Here is an 18,328-nt window from a genome sequence, read left to right as displayed (position 1 = left end):
TTAAATTACTCGGAGTTATCCTGTCAGCACATACCGTTTCAGTTGATTCCATGAATTTTCATTCAAATCATGACATTTAATTTTACTCTGTATACTAGTTATCAGTGTTTAGGGATCATCATCAATTTGGAAGATCCATTTTCACCACAGTTTTACTTTTACAGCGTCTGAATTTGCTCTGGTATAATGTTCTTTCCTCATGGTACCATCCATTTTGTCAAGTGCACCAGTCCCCCCTGAAGCAAAACAACCCCACATGAGACAACATTTGACAGTTGGGATTGTATTCTCTGACATGCTAGCTTCCCTTTATTTCTTCCAAACCTAAAAGATCTTAAGTAGACCAAACAGATCAATTTCACTTCCAAATACAAGATATTAAAAAAAAAAAAAAAAAAAAAACTTTACCTCATCTGTACATTGCACACTGATAATATGGCATTTTTTAAATTGTTTTTTCTGAGAAATGGCTTCTTCCTGCATGTAAGAGTGGCTTGTCAGCCATGCACTAACACTCATTTCACTGTGCATGATGACTCACTCTTTTCAGCTTCAATCAACACATACACAAGATCCTTTGCTATTGTGCTTGTAAATGTGGGAACAGACATTTTGTGAACATATTTTAAATATGAATTATTATTCATGGAACGTGTCCCACAACATGCACGCATTACCGTTACCATATTTCATCATGGTATAGGAAATCAGTGAATACATGATTTGACATCTTCAGTTTTCCAAAAGAATGTGTCGAGCAATTTTATATCTTTGCTTCTGTTTGTCGTATTTTTATAAAATAGTTATTAGCCTCGATTGAATTCCTCACTCTACCACATGCAACATATGGTCACCAGTAACAGCTAGCTACACAGCTGGCTTCTACTCTTGAGAAAAAGCTAATATTACTACAACCAGTTCAACGTGTACGCCGCCTTTTGCCCATAGTTAGCTGGGATAGGCTCCAGCACCCCTGCTAGGATAAGCGAAAATTAAGCAAGAAAATGAATGAATGCATAACAATACTATACATTTCCAACCCTGTCCCTTTGACTATGCCAAGTATATATTTACAACACCAAATTTTACCATTGCTCTAAAATCTGAGATAATCAAGTCTTTGATAGTTTAATACCTAACATTTTAAATATGGAGTAGAAAATCTTTTTTTTGGAATGGTGTTTCTGAATGTTTGACCGACCATCACCGTTCCAATACCAAAATTACCAAAATTTTTGCGCGACGCAGGGAAATTTTCGAATGACCCCCAAAAATGTTTCATTCGCACCTGAATGTGGGTTTTTGGGGAAAAAAAAAATTCTGACGTATCTAGTCCTATAATGTTTGACCATATCGCATAACTTACACATAATAAATTCCAGGATAGTAAGGGGCACAAAAGTTGTATACAAAATTCACCAAAAATTGACCCATTTACGGTACTTCGAAAAGGATGTCCTTGACAGACATGTACCGGTACATACCTTAATTTTCAATGGCAGGAAAACATAGGTGGTTGTGATTTTTGACCGCTTACCATTACAGTCATTGACATTCAACTGGGGCCCATGTAAGTCAATGCAATTGGCAGCTATGTACATCCAAATTTTCCATTAATTTTCAATGCAGAAAACCTGTGAGGTTGTGACTTTTGACCAAAAACTGACATTTAACAGACTTAAACCAACAGGAAGTGACCCGAAAAATCCTCATATCAACAGGAAGTTACCTGATAGATTTTTATACATCGACGCCCCATTGTGATTTCTCCAGAAATTTCAGTTTCTAGTATATATAAGAGATAGACTGATTATCGGCGTCGATATTTGGAAATTTGACGTATATCGGTATCGCCTTTTTTTTTCTTCTTCTTGTAATCCGACCGGCCGATATGGAAAAATCCATTTAAAACTAGGTTATTGATTGATTATACTCTGATTGGTTAAATGGTAATTGTAAATGGAGTTACACTTGCGCCTTTCCACATTTTTAGGGCCTCAAGCACTTCACACTAGATCCTCATCTACCTACTGGCGACGCACCACCAGGAGCTACGTGGGGTTTAGAATCTTATTCAAGGATACTTAGACGAGGTCAAGAGAATTGAACCCACAACCTCTGGGTTGGGGAACTACCTTTTTACTAAGCTTGAGAACGATAAACTGATACGACCGGATATCTGGTTTTACAGGTGAGAGATACGGCTGTATCGATAGTAAAGTTACCATTCGACAGTAATTAGCCATTAAATATTCAATGAACCGATAGTAGAGATAGAATTCGGCTATCGCGAGCACAAGAATCGGATTCTAATGCGTAGTTCGATGCATTGCTTAATGATATCATAATTTAGCTTTTACTTCACATGCTGCGCTTGTGTCATTCACCTCATATGCTGCGCTTGTGTTATTCACCACACAGCGCACTTAGATTGAGACCGCACGCATGATATAATATGGACAAGCACAACTCACGGTCGTAGTTGCCTCAGATGAACCGCTACTAGTCGCCGTCATTACCCGATCGTCACGGGCGTGTCATAACAACACGAGAGCTAACAAAACCACTGTAACGCACGCTCAACGCTTCAACGCACCCAGCAAAACAAAAGTCGGACTTTGAAGTGAGGACGGCAGTCAGATCTGTTCGCATGGGACAGAGCTAGTGTGAAGTGTGGAGCAGTACAGAGATCGTGAGTTTTTAATCCTGAAAAATAACCCACTACAATGGTGGAAAGGGCAGCACGACCCTCTGGAGATTTTTTTTTCCCACGAAACGCAGTCTACTTAAACATGAACATGTCATGTGGATTAGTTTATCTTCCTCAAGAAAAAACCTGCCCTTCAAAAAAAGATATAGACAGTGATGAGTAAAAAATGTGGAAACACAGGCATAAGTGAAAGTCTTTGCTGTGTATAAGGTTAAAGTAATGATTATTGACCTGTCCATCTAAAATGCCATATTTTTATTCCCCCAATTATACCAGTGGTAAAGCATAATTTATTCATGATAACAATGCAGGTTTGATAATTTTTTTCTAGAGCTGCTGCATATAATTAATATTTTTTGTGTGTAAGATGTTTACGTTGAAAGTTTGCACTTAAATTATTTACCTCTTGTGTTCAAAACACCAGGAAATACAGTAATTGAATTACTGCACTTTATTGTTGTCTGTCACAGGAGTTTTATTATCAATCCCATCCAACAAAATGATGGTCATATAGTAAGCCTTAATATTATTTTCATAAAAAAATTAAAACATAACATTGGTATGAAATTTTGTTGTTTAATTTTGCTATTAGAAATGTGGTCTTTTTATATGTTTAAAAATACTGTACAAACACACACAACAAATGTTTACTATCGTATCGTTTTTACTCTGTATTGAACCGTATTGTTCTTAAACTGTATCGAATCATATCGAATAACTCGGCCATAAAAATGTATCGTTTTTTAATTGAATCGTAACCTGTGTATCTAGATACATATCGAATCGGCTTCATGCCAGAGATTCCCAACCTTACTTTTTACCATGCCACCCACTATTATTAGCTATTATTTTCTATCAGTGTGATTCAAAAAACATGCTTTAAGCATTTCAATGAAGTTCAGCATTTGCATTATTCTTTTTTGGGCCAATGTTTACACTTTTACTGCAAATGGATATCAGCTCTAAAAATCTGTTATCGGCTCCGATGACTACTAATAATCGGTATCGGTCCTGAAAAACCCATATCTCTAATATAGAGTGGTATGAAAAAGTATCTGAACCTTTTGGAATTTCTCACATTTCTGCACCATCAAATGTGATCCGATTTTTGTCAAAATCACACAGATGAAAAAAACTGTCTGCTTTAACTAAAATCACCCAAACATTTATAGGTTTTTCTATTTTAATGAGGATAGTATGCAAACAATGAGAGAAGGGGGAAAATAAGTTAGTGAACCATCACATTTAATATTTTGTGGCACCCCCTCCCTTTGGCAGCAATAACTTCAACCAGTCGCTCCCTGTAGCTCCAGATCAGTCTGGCACATCGATCAGGACTAATCTTCTCTACAAAACTACTGTAGTTCAGTCAGATTCCTGGGATGCCTAGCATGAATCGCTGTCTTTAGGTCATGCCAAAACATCTCAATGGTGTTCAAGTCTGGACTTTGACTTGGCCACTCCAGAAAGTCTATTTTGCTCTTCTGTAACCATTCTGAAGTTGATTTACTTTTCACATTTTGGATCATTGTCTTGTCGCAGCATTCATCCTCTTTTTAGCTTCAACTGTCTGACAGACTGCCTCAGGTTTTCCTGCAAAATATCCTGATAAACTTTTGAATTCATTCTTCCATTAATTATTGCAAGCTGTCCAGGTCCAGAGGCAGCCAAACAGCCCCAAATCATGATGCTCCCTCCACCATGCTTCACGTTTGGGATGAGGTGTTAATGCTGGTGAGCTGTTCCAATTTTCCTCTACACATGACGTTGTAAGTTACTCCCAAACAATTTAACTTTGGTTTCATCAGTCCACAAAATATTTTGCCAAAACTGCTGTGGAGTGTCCAAGTGCCTTTTTGCAAACATTAAACGAGCAACAATGTTTTTTTAAGACAGCAGTAGCTTCCTCCGTGGAGTCCTCCCATGAACACCATTCCTGGCCATAGTTTTACATATAGTTGATGTGTGCACAGAGATATTGGACTGTGCCAGTGATTTCTGTAAGTCTTTATCAGACACTCTAGGGTTCTTTTTACCTATGAGTATTCTGCGCTGAACTCTTGGCTTCATCTTTGGGGGACGGCCACTCCTTGGGAGAGAAGCAACACTGCCAAACTCACCATTTGTAGACAACTTCTCCGACTGTCGATTGATGAACATCTACTTTTAGAAATGGTTTTGTATCCTTTCCCAGCTTTATACAAATCAACAATCCTTGATCGCAGGTCTTCTGACAGCTCTTCTGACCGAGCCATGATGCACATCAGACAATGCTTCTCATCAAGACAATTCTTACCAGGTGTGTGTTTTATAGTGGGCAGGGCAGGTTTAAACCACTCATCAGTGATTGGGCATACACCTGACTTAAATTGTTTGTCAAACAGTGGTTTTAATTGCTCTTGAAGTCTCCTTAGGCAGAAGGTTCACTTACTTATTCTTCCCCCTTCTTCATTTTTTGCATGCCATCTTCATTAAAACATAAACACCTATAAATGTTTGGGTGGTTTTAGTTAAAGCAGACACTGTTTTTACATCTCTGCGATTTTGACAAAGATCAAATCATATTTGATGGTGATTTTATGCAGAAATGTGAGAAATTCCAAAAGGTTTAGATGCTTTTTTCATATCACTGTATAACCATAGATTTAATTGAAGCAGTGGGTTTATGTTGTGTGCCTTGATACAAAATATTTGTCAAACAAATTTTAAAAAATAAGTATAATTTTTGGGGAAGGAAACAGCTAAATAATTGCTAGACATGAATAACATTGTACTAAATGGGCAGGATAAAAGAAACAAGTGATCCGAACATAAACAATACTTACAGCATACTTTGCTCACTTCTTGCATTGCACTTTCTGAGTCAGATCTTCGTTACCAACTTGCCTGTAGCATCACAAATGCTGATATTAATATGACACTATTGATTCACCAAAGGGATCATATACAGTTCTACAGTAGGAACAGTACCAAGAAATTGACTCACAATGTAACCACATATAACATTCATCTTTGGCTCCAGAAAGTAATGAGATAAAAGCGAGAATAACATTAAGCATGTGTTCAGTTGCAGTGTCTATTTATTAGTCGTTCGTAGCACTCTGCATATTTGTGTATATGCAAATATCTAACAAGGATTCTGACACAAACATACAACACACAACCCATTCACATAAGCACACAGTTTTGACAGTTTGGTTCTGGGAAAACAAAAACGAGCAAGCCACCTACTATATAAACCCGAAGTGAGGCAACTTCATGTACAGCTGTTTCATTGTCAGTGAACTTCCGGACACCGCAGTGTACGGCCATGAGTCATTTTGTGGAAATAAATATGAGCAGCACAACTCAAATAATGAAGTTAGCCCCCAAATCAGTTCCGACTGCTCCAATTGTCCAAGATTTATTGGATATAGTTGGCAGTTTGAGTGCAACCGTTACACGGCGTATACAGACAGTACTGTGCAAAAAGCTGTTGTTTTAGCATTCCTTTCATGGCTGCATACAGTGTGACTAGAATCTTCGTCACGTGCTGAACCACAAGTATGTGGGCGTTCACTTTAAAGTGGTGCCTTTGTATGCAAGTTTCAATTCATTCTCAGATCGTACTTACATCGCAAATTATCTTTCCCCATTGAAATGATTAGAAATGGAATGGGGGGTAATGAAAAAAAAAAAAAACACACACACACAAACAACTCTGTGGTTTTCAATAAGTAAAACAGTCATGTTATATTATTCGGTGCTACACCCCGTGGTGTGCCCACCAGTAGAATACATTCATAGAAAGAGAGTCTAATACTCTCAGTGCAAGGGCGTAGGTTTGGTCTCAAAATTGGTAGGGACGATATAACAGCATAACCTGCATATAAACTTTTTTTTTTGCTGGGGACAGGACATCTGTAAGACCAAACAGACAGGGTCAGGGCTACATTTCTCACCAATATGAACCTAATTAATTGATAGGCTAAATGATCAAGGCAAAAATAAATGTGTTTTGACTTATACTAACTTTCCTGTAAATTGGTTGAGGTGATACACCGTTCGATTCAAACCTTTGTCTTCAAAAACTACGAAAGAAACATTTTGAAAACTTCCAGAATAAATGTCTGGATTTTATTAGCAAATTTTAATTGCAATATTTTAACACAAATTATATTAACATACATAAGAAATACGAATTTGTTAATCATCATTTCTATAATCCATCTATAAAGGGGTAATCCTTGGTTCACTATATTTCTTCCAGTTTGATTAACGTTAACAGTACAAAACATACAGGATATTTCTCTCAACGCAGCTTCCTCATTGAGTTTGGGAAATTCACACAGATTAATGTTATGCTAACTCTGATGCAGGGCGGACTTTCAGTATCAAAATTAGTGGTGTGTTCCCCACCTCCACAACATTGACATCTTTTTACATTACTTACAGTGGCTTCTGCTGGCAGGACAAAAACTTCTAATATCCCTCGTCTTCAATGGGGCGGAGGCATGTTGTATTTCTGTTTGGCTGTGAATGCGTGTGTGTGTGGGGGGGGGGGTGAAGTCATCAGCCAATCAAACGTGCGTTTGAGGGGGGGAAATGGACTGGCACATTCAGCAAGTGAAAAGGGGTCAATGTAAGTCTGAACATAATGAAAGTACTGTAATTCACTTAATAATGGTCGGGTCAATTCTTCTTACGATACAGTGCCCTCCATAATTATTGGATTTATAATAATTATGTGTTTTTTAGCTTCTAATATTTTTTTTTCTCAATAATATGGGACCTTAATGGAAAAAAAAGAAAAATCCAACCTTCAATACAAGTGCATTTATTCAGTTGGGAAAAAATCCCACATAAAGAAATAATTATTTGACATCAAATAATGTGTGTCACAATTATTAACACCCCTGATGTTAATACTTTGTACAAACCCCCTTTTGCCAACAAAACAGTACCTAATCTTCTCCTATAATGTTTCACAAGATGGGAAAAGACAAAGAGCGATCTTCAGCCATTCCTCTTTGCAGAATCTCGCTAAATCATCCAGAGACCTGGGTCCTCTCCTCTGTACTCTCCTCTTCAGCTCACCCCACAGGTTTTCAATGGGGTTGAGGTCTGGGGACTGAGATGGCCATGGGAGGAGCTTGATTTTGTGTCTGGTGAACCATTTCTGTGTAGATTTGGCCATATGTTTAGGGTCATTGTCTTGCTGAAAGACTCAGTGACGACCCATCTTCAGCTTTCGGGCAGAGGGCAACAGATTTTGATTTAAAATGTCCTGGTATTTCAAAGCATTCATGATGCCATGCACCCTATCAAGGTTTCCAGGGCCTTTGGAAGCGAAACAGCCCCACAGCATCACTGACCCACCCCCATACTTCACAGTGGGTATGAGGTGCTGTCTACACGCCAACAAGCTGTTTGGGAGGCATGCACTGAGAAAACCTTTCCTCACTCACAATCATAAACGCAAACGTCTGGAGTTCGCCAAGCGGTATTGGGGCTTCAACTGGGACCGTGTGCTTTGGTCAGATGAGACCAAGATTGAGCTTTTTGGCAACAAACACTCTAAGTGGGTCTGGCGTGCCATGAAAGATGCGGATGCTGAAAAGCACCTCATACCCACTGGTCCCATATTATTTAGAAAAAAAAAATATTAGAATCTAAAAAACACATAATTACTATAAATCCAATAATTATGGAGGGTACTGTATATGGGAGGACAATCTCAATGACCTATATAACTGACGCCATTATATAATGTAAATAGGGTTGTTTACAAGTTGATGGGGACAATTTCAGCATCCTGAAAAGTTAGTAGTGTTATGTCCCTACCATCCCTATGCAAACCTACGCCCTTGTCTCAGTGACTGATTAAGCTGCAATATTGTCGGTAGTTGTTTTTCACAGAGGACACGGCTTCATTGCTTGTGTTCTATTATCCGCTGTCTACAGGGCTATTCTTATTTGGCCTATTATTGCCTTGCCGACATGGAGGGTCTAAGAATGAGAGATGCCCAGGACTTGGACTAGAACTTTATTTAATTCATCTACTGTTTCTGACTGTGTATCATATTGCCTCTGCAAAGTCCTTTGAGACAACCTTGTTGTGATATAGGGCTATACAAATAAAACTGAATATTATTCTAATTCCCTGCCAACTTATTTGGCCTATTATTCTAATTCACTGCCAACTTTCCCGGTTAACTCAGATATTTGACTTCTATAGATGTCAACGGCAGAGGAATTTAGGTGTTAGCATTAATTTAGCAAGGCATTTGTGAGGCAAACTTGTTTAGTTGTTCTAAATACACGAATTATAATTCTGTTTGACAGGAAACTTCACCTTGAAAGTGGTGTTCAACAGTTAGAAGATCTATAAGGGGGAAAAAAATTCTGCCCAACTGCTGCGAATTATCAAGTAAAGTTTGCTGCTACCATACAGTGCTCGCGTCTTGTTAACACGCACAAGTGAAAGCAAAAAAATTGTCTGAAGGATGGCTCCTATCTTGCAAAATCATAAGGCTAAGTAAAACAACCAAGCTAACATGCACAGTACTGTACTTCTATTTGCACGTCCCTTTGCTTCCTATTCCTAACAGTACTAGACAAGATCCAGAATGAGACGTTAACATTTTATACATAACAAGATTACCCAAACCCAACCCAAATATCAAACTGCTCCACGAAGTGTTTGTTGTTTTTCTGACTAGTTGACCCAACCTGCACAATCACGTCCTTCCTTGCTCATTCATTTCAAAATTTTGGCATCCTAAGGCTGTGATGGAGAGGAAACTAAAGCATAGTCTGTGCAAAAATGCTAGGCTAAGACTAATTGGTGTCACCATTCCCACTGGTTGTCATAAAACATCGGTTTTGGAACAGATTTTCCAGAAATTTTAGCCAAAAGAGAAGTTAAACATTTGCTTGCTTTCTGTGCTTTCAGAGGACTTTCACGCATAGATTCCGTAAAATTGCTGAGTCCTTCATTTCCAACTCAAACATTAAAAATTAACCATGTCGCTGAATTTCACAACGTTGGCATGAAGGAATAAATTCGAGCCCTTGACACACTAAACCAGACATGTCCAAAGTCCGGCCCGGGGGCCAAATGCTGGCCGTGGTCAAATTTAACCCGGCCCCCAGCCTCTGTCATGAATCAATAACGTCTGGCACAGACTTAATAAACTGGTCAGCACTGCTACCAGCATATGAAGTAGCTTACACACTAAAGCTAAATTCATACTACAGGTCTTAATGCACAAATCCGATTTTTTGCCATATCTGTTTTTTTGGCGTGCCTGTTCAGAATGCCTTTGTCCATTGAGACAGTTCAAGTATCACGCATGGGCACTAATTCACGGTCCGAGATGCACTCAGCAAAAAGACCCGCATGCGCAGAAGCATCAAAACAAATTGCACATGCTAGCTGTGTCATTCCAGAGTGATCATATTTTGATTTCCAAAAAGAGGACACAAATAACAGACATTAATAATCCCCGTTTAGTCTAATATTCAAAGTTTATATGGACTGATAGAACGCATACACGCACACACGAGCCTTGACTTGTGTGCGTGAAATGACGTGGGTGCGTCAGTTTGCCTCGACCAGTGTTGTCAGTAACGCGTTACTGTAATCTGATTACTTTTTTCAGTAACGAGTAATCTAACGCGTTCATTTTTCTACACCAGTAATCCGATTAAAGTTCGTTTCCTTAGTGTCTCTGCGTTACTATTTTTTCATTGCCTCATAACGTATGTAGAATGAAGAACATTGTAGTCATGAACGAAGAGCATTTTGAATAGAAAATGCTAAAATAAAAGGTTCCCGGTGCGTGTTTCCATGACAACCTCTTAGCCATTTCCTGTTTTGGTCTCGCGTCACGTGTTGTGGGACTGAGGCGGGTGGGCATTTGCGCCGAGTGTTGAGACGTTGCGAGGGAATGTTGATCTGTGGATATCCATGAATGAAGGTGAGTATTTTTCCTTCATTTTGGAGGGTATCAGCAAAAGGTTGGACCCCCTACATGCGCGGCCGTTTCGTAGCTTTGCCGTAGCAACGACGGGCAGTCATCGCTCCAAGGTGGCAAGCTTTATTTACATCATATGCGTGTTCAACATTTATGCCATGAGGTGATGTGTTCGTTTAGCATCTGTGGGATGTGTTGTAAGTCCGATTGAGTGTAAAGTGCTTAGTTGCCGCGACGTTTTGTGGCGAAATTGACTGCGTGTGTGTTGAGAGGAGTACTTCCGGGTTGTTGCACATCCGCGCCTGCCACCACCTTTGTGTTTATTGCACTGTACAATCCACTTGTGTGTTTTTGATTATTGTGCCGTCAGTTTGCATTGTTTTACATTGGCACTGATATGCTGTTAACCATAACCCGAAATTCAGAAGTTTTGACATGAGGCTTGATCTTAGAGTTAGCAGGGTTTAGTTGGTCTGTGGGGTTGATTTCAACAAATTCCAAGCAGTTTGTCAGATATTTGTTAGTTTCAGGGCTCCGGAGTGGCTAAGCTTGCGCGAAATTCTGATATTCCCCTTTAAATTCTATCATCGGAATGTCAATTACATGTGATGACATTTTTCTGTTGTCATTCTTATGTTGAGGCAGCAAAGGGAGAAAGATGGGTAAAAAGTAACTGATAGATTACGTTTAAAGTAATTTAGTCACTTTGATAATGAAGTAATCAGTAAAGTAACTAGATTACTTTTTTGAGGCGTAATCGGTAATTAAATTACTTTTTCAAGTAATCTGTGACAACACTGGCCCTGACTCAGCCATGTGTGCAAGAATGAAATATTGCTCATTCGGCGCACAAAATGAAAATAAAAAATTGTAAGGCTTATTCTTTTCTTCATTTTATTTTTTGTATGACTGTGGTCAAGCCCATTTCGTGCTTAAAAGCAGAGTTCAAGCTAGGCGCTAATGCCTACATAGCTGCCGTCTTCCGCCCCTCTTGCCCTTTGCTGACGTAATTGCTGCATGAATTCCGATTTGGGAGTCTTGACAGTTCAGACCGCCAGTCACGTTCTGAAAAAATGTGGCCCAGATCGGATTTAAGCCACATATGAAAGTGACTCAGATCAGATTTGAAATGTACCACTTCTATGCGACTTGTCCCGTTCAGACCGTCAAGTTAATGCCTGACTCGAGTCGGAAAAACACAAAAAAATCGGATTCGTGCATTAAGACCTGTAGTATGAACCTAGCCTAAATGCTGCTCCTCATTTACCTACTAAAAGGCAACTGCACTCTAAGCAACATTACCCCGTGTCACCCTTTACTTCCATTTTTCTAAAATGGCGACAATCAACAAAAAAAAAAAAAGAAAGTTGTCTGCGATGGCCGGCGCTTCAAGGATAGGTGGATATTGGACAATTTCTTCACTAAAATACGCAACAACTGTGTCTGCCTCATTTAAAAAGAGACAGTCGCTGTTTTTGAAGAGTTCAATATGAGGCGATATTACCAAACCAAGCTGACATGTACGACAAGATTACAGGGAAGATACGCAGCGAGATATTGAAGCAAATTGAAGCTAGTTTAATTTCACAGCAGCAGTATTTCGCAAGAGCCTGAGAGTCGAAAGAGAACGCCACAAAGGCTAGTTGCGAGATTGTTTAAATTATTAGTTATAAAAAATAATAAAGCAAATGTGACGCACAGAATGGCTTGCTAAAAATTGCTTAAACATACTGTTCTACGTGAAGGACGTCAGCCCAGGTCAGCCCCCCACATTTTTACCACACCAAATCTGGCCCCCTTTGCAAAAAGTTTGGACATCCCTGCACTAAAATGTTGTTTTTTTCCTAATTCGATATCATTTTTTTAGACCACACGAAGGGCTGAGAACACCAATAAAACAATTTGAATAAACCAATTAATCTTTGTCTTTAGCTTAAAGCAACACTAGGTAACTTTTCACCCTTTACAAAATATTTTCATAACATTTGTGATGTGTCGACTGACAACTAGTTGAACGACGCTTCTTTTATATCTTGAGGGGGTCTGTATCTCTTTCACCGGAACTAACTCTGAGGAAGGTGGCAGGAACCCTGCCAAACACACACACAAAAAAAAAACCTACAAATGTGCTGACTGCTTTACAGCAAACGTTACTTCCCCTTTCCCCATTCAATATAAAGACGGAAGTCGATGCAAACACTTTCGCGCAAATCTGCAAAGATGGCAGAGCAACAAAAGAGACAAAAAGTTTTGTCTAATGAGGGAAATAAAGGCAGGCTACCAGGATACACAGAATAAACATTGGCCCGGCTCTCACTCGCTGGGGTGACGCCCCTCCCCCTCAACCGAACTTGTCAGCGCTGACGAGTAGTTTGAGCCACACTAAGTACACGGTAGCTAACAGTCTTATGCTATTGTTTAGCCACAACTGGATTCATTACCTTATTACTATTCATCCTTCAGCCTTCCGGTGGAATACAAATATTGTTTAATCCATCTGCAGGTGACCGGAAGATTGAGTGATGATTTTACAACAGTGTACCAGGTGTGCGCTGGCCTATAGGGTGCCGTTTGTAAAGCAGCACATGCTGATAATTACCACAACATTTTCTCACATTTAGCACCACACAGCGTTTAAAACATGGTGTGAAATTTTTAGTCACTTTTTTTTGCACATTTACAACATTGTTTAGCAACTTAGATATTCATTTTTAAATAAAAAGTTTTGTACCTAAATGTTTAAATCCAGAACTAAATATTTAATTTTGATCTTAAATTTTTATCCTATATCCTAAATGCTAAATCTGGAAACGGTTGGAAGTAAATATTTAGCTTAATTACAAATTCACATGACTTGAGACCAGAAGTAACAAAATAAAAGCTGGAGCACACAAAATACTCATTAGTTTCTCCCAAATATGTATTTTACCTATATATTGTTATTATCACAATGACTTATGTCTAAGAGCAGACTGCCACCGTTGAGAAGGTTTTATTCATTTTCAAGCAACATAAACAGACAGTCTGAGCTACTCCACCAGCTTTTATTTTGTTACTTCCGGTCTCCAGTCATGTGAATTTGCATATTAAGCTAAATATTTCGTTCCGATCGTTTCCCGATTTAACATTTAGGATATAGGATATAAATTTAGGATTTAAATTAAATATTTAGTTCTGGATTTAACGAGTCAGGTCCAAAACTTTTTATTTAAGATTAAATATTTAAGTTGCTAAATAATGTTAATGCTAAATCTGCCCAAAAAAAGTGACTCCAAAAATTTCACACCATTTTAAACACTGTGTGGCGCTAAATGCGAGAAAATGTTGTCCTAATTTTCAGCCAGTTGCTGCTTTACAAACAGCGCCCCATACTGGCCCTCATGTGAAACGCAGTCTTCCTTAAGGCAAAACACTACCACTTTTGTCCACCGGCGTCGCCAAAATTGACCAAAACCGAAAAGTTACCAAGTGTTGCTTCTTCTATTACGAATGTTATCTGACATCCCTGTATAAATTAAGTTATATTTCTATTTGCGAATGAAAGATGAATTATTACAAGAAAAAAAATTATATTTTTTACAGAACAAAATACTTATTTTATGATATTATGATGGCAGGGTTTCGCCCTGTGGCTTAAAAGTCTGGTGGGCCGCCATACTTTTCTTGTCCCCTTATCAAGCTAAAACAGTACTACAAAAAATATTAAAGTACACATATCTTGACTGCCTTTTGACCATGTCTTGTGATATGTTTGAAAGCGCAACGGTGACATCTTCTGGTTGAAATGTGAATAAACCTGTCCCAGCTCTCTGCCATAGCACTGAATTGCATTAAGTTTTTAAGACTATATTTCAAGACTGACATTTTGTGAGACTACGTTTACGTATTTTTAATAAATGTATTAAAATAACAGGTAATAGTCATTATTTCAACTTAACATTTGTGTATTTTTCCCCAAAACATAGTGGGCTTCTCTACTACTGGGCTTTGTTTTCTTGGGAAAACCCTGGACAGAATACTTTATTCTGATAAAATGTTTTTGTTATCGTAAAACAATGAATTTCATCATTCCTATGGCAAGGGCTGTCGGAAAACTATCTGACTCAGGTACTTCAAGAACCGCTGGTGAAAAGTAGTGATGCGGGTAATTCGACCAGCGAATTGGGTGACCATCAGAGGCAAGTGTTGTTAACCGTGAACGCAAGCAGAGGCGCATCAGTTCAACGTCAGCGCTACCTTTACGCCTCCAAATGCATTATCCTGCCAGAAAGTAAGCATGAACACAGCTTGATTGACACGTAACATTTCCTTTTGCCATGTGGGGGGAAATCGAACAGAAGCCCTTTACAAAAACACAATCAAGTTGACATTTCTCACCGGAGGTCAAGACCGAGTGCATCTGTCGTAATCTAATCGCAAATCTGCATCGCTGGCAGCTCGGACCCCACGACTTCTTCTATCAGGTCTCAGCAAGGATCCTAGGTGGTCTGAGGAAAGACAGCACGGTGTGCAGATGGGCCATCTTGTTTGTCATCACAGTCCATGACAAAGATACACTTCTCCCAAAAAGGTTGAGGTATTGGCCTTGGAAATTTTAGGATGCACTGACATATCAATAAGTGAATGAGGTCACTGAAAGGGACAGACAACACCTTTATCATGTGCATCCCAGTAGAAAAATCTTTTTTAATAAAAAGAAAAAAAAACAGATTTTTAAAATGTGTAATAGAGGAGGAGGAGAAAAACGTAAATAAAAGCCAGTATTTCCGGCAAGTGGCAATCCAACAGAGACAGCCATTTTATCGACGCTGGTACTATTTTAGCCAATCAAATGCGAGTATCCCAGAATCCCCGCCCTTCCTCATGATCATTAATACTGATTACCACATGCAACTGTGCAGTCGATAGACTCCAAGATAACATGAAGGTCTTTTGTACTTGGTGTTGTCTGTCTCTTTAATCTGGCCTGTATTTTTTTTAAATGCACAGGTCCAAACGTTTCAACACTTTATAAACAATTCATAAATTATTCACTGAATAGTTAGACAGGTGCATTTGAATTTGAGAAAAGTACTTGGTAAGCTCACCTGTAAAGAAGAGAGTGCATTTCAGATTCATCCTAAAACTTCACCCGCAAGCCCGATATCCCTAACTTTTTGTGTAAATGTGTGACAGTAAAAAGTCTCCGTAACCTTTTTTCCTTTTTTAGTCCGCTGCCTCCTGTTAGGCAGCTTCATTTTTTTTTTAACTCTCCCAAACACAATCCTGGCCAGCAGGTCCATTTTCACTCATCATTACTAATCCTGGATATGTCCACGAGTATGCAGTCTATGTTTGCATGTTTGTGTTAAACGTGGTCCACATTTGTGTGTGTATGGGGTGTATGTGTGTGTGGCGGGCACGTGCAGCTGCGTGTCAGTTGGTCTCGTAGGAGGAAAGCAATGCGGCGTCCACCGGCTCCATGCAGGATGGGCAGGTGAAGGATCTCATGAGCCAGTCGTCGATACAGTCCATGTGGTAGATGTGCATGCATGGCAGGAACCTGATGGGGTCCCCGTACACAAAGTCCATCATGCAGATGACGCACCTGTTGACCCAAATGCACACATTTGACTATTTTACCTGCAATTGAATGTTATAGTCATCTAATCCGTTTCACCTAGGAGGGTTGGCAGTAAAATGGTTGCGCCAAACCTCCCCGTCAATGGCAGTCAATGAGTTTATATGTGTTTGGAAAGGAATATCCCTGATCCGATCACGTGATTGGAAATTGGGCTGATTGCACCATTTTTCAGATGAGTGGAATCGGGTGAAAAGGATCGGGTTTTTAACTAAATTAAATATATATATATATATATATATATATATATATATATATATATATATATACTTTAAAAATTTTTACAAAAGATACAAAACCAAAAATATATACGCTCTATATTCCGCAACACTCCCAGAAAAAGCAGAAGAGGAAGTACTGTAACATGTTTGGAACTTTTGTTAAAAAAAAAAAAAAAAAAAGGTGCAAAAATATGCGATCGTGACATCCCTCGTATTTAGAGGCCCAAAAATGTGTACTTTTTTCTTTATTGTCCGATCTCAGTTTTTTAAAAGATTTTTTATTTTTCTATTGTTTATTTAAAACTGGGAGATTTAAAGAATCTGCAAAGAAAATATAAGAAACAAGACAGGAGTTGAACGATATAAATATAAGAAATATTTCATTCAACAATTTTAGGAATGGATAAAAAATAACTCATAATAAGGTAAAGATCTTTTGAAAAAAATAAAATAAAAAAGAAACTGCCCCTTAAGGCAGGGGTTGGGAACCTTTTTGCTGAGAGAGCCATGAACACCACATATTTTGAAATGTTATTCCGTGAGAGCCATAACATATGTTTAAAACTAAAAAGTAATGTGTGCATTTTGTGTAATTTCAACACTTTTAAAGAACAATAAGTCTCTGAGTTCTTTTTAATAACATAGTTATTAGCTATTGCTAATCAATGATAAGTATTTCTTACCATTAATACAACTTCTGGTGCTGTATGGTTTTGCTGATGGCTTTGTAGTCTGGTTGATACTTTGTGCGGTTAAGCATCATGCAGGTGTTGAGAAACTTACGCATGGAGAACCATCAGTGCACACCGAAACAAGTATATCCATCGGTAGATTTTTTTTTCTTTATCAACTCAGTGAAGGACTTGAATAAATCCTCCCCTCTTGTTGTCCCTTTCAAAGTCGAAAGACTCAAATCTTGCTATCACACTGAAATGCGATAAATAGCTTACGTCTGTTGACTCATCCAAAGCAAGAGAAAAAAACGGTGCCGCATTTATGTTCTTATGTCCTCCTGAAAAGTACGATACTCCTCGTCCTTCTTTCTTTATGCCATGTTCTCAAAAGGGTTTCTAAAATTACATGACAACGTGTAAAACGAAACTGAAAACTAGGAAAGTTTACTTACTGATCTCACTCACACGAGCACATAGGCCGCTATTTTCTACAGCAAAATACGGCAATCCCACTTGAATAGTGTCTCTGCCTCATCTGAGTTGCCTAAGCGATTGATAGATAAATAGATAGATAGACACAACGACATGTATGTTTGCCACTTTCCCACTAAAATTACTGCCGACCAGCTTTCTAGTCGCTGGTTGTAGTATATGGACTATGTGTCCCATGATCACCCTGGGCTCACGCAGCCAATGCCATGGGACTTGGGGGGGGGGGGGTCTAACGTAGCACATCTAGGTTGCTATTTCTATGCTATATCTAGTGCGGGAGTGTTGTCGGAGCAGTAAAAAACGTACGCCGTAAAAGTCACGTCTGCTCATTACTGCACAACACTAGCGTATGACCGGTGATCGTCGCAGTTTCGTGCAAAGGAGTATTATGAAACTTTTTTTTTTTTTAATAATTAAAGATTTGTCTGCGAGCCAGATGCAGCCGTCAAAAGAGGCTCGTGAGCCATAGGTTCCCGACCCCAGCCTTCAGGGATTATAAAGACACGAGAAATTTTTCATTTTCAAATTAACATTGCTGATTATTTGAAATTTGCATCTTGTTCTGTCAAAGCGACTGGCAGTGAGTTTATAATGACATTCCAGGTCAACAACAAATAAACCAAATTAAATAAAAAAATCAAAAAATAAAAGAA

At 38.7% G+C, this 18,328-nt stretch overlaps 1 protein-coding gene across 2 annotated transcripts in view; it reads right to left on the bottom strand.

Moving 5' to 3' along the window:
• rnf11b (ring finger protein 11b) overlaps positions 1–18,328 on the bottom strand; it is a 53,112-nt gene that overhangs the window by 11,290 nt on the left and 23,494 nt on the right. The window contains exons 3-4 of one of the 2 annotated variants that reach the window (XR_009063833.1): positions 15,046–16,255; positions 5,536–5,596 (exon numbers count right to left, since the gene is read on the bottom strand). Coding sequence is in view for 1 of the 2 variants with exons in the window: in XM_057840924.1 (XP_057696907.1) it covers positions 16,084–16,255 (172 nt within the window). In the remaining variant the exon portion in view is untranslated. Of the gene's footprint in view, positions 1–5,535; positions 5,597–5,772; positions 16,256–18,328 lie in introns of those variants that run through there. The other variant, XM_057840924.1, reaches the window with a different exon arrangement.

Source organism: Corythoichthys intestinalis, chromosome 7 (genome assembly GCF_030265065.1).
Source record: "Corythoichthys intestinalis isolate RoL2023-P3 chromosome 7, ASM3026506v1, whole genome shotgun sequence".
NCBI lineage: Eukaryota > Metazoa > Chordata > Actinopteri > Syngnathiformes > Syngnathidae > Corythoichthys > Corythoichthys intestinalis.
The sequence above is the reverse complement of the archived record's forward strand: the minus strand, read 5'-3'. Positions and strand labels throughout refer to the sequence as shown.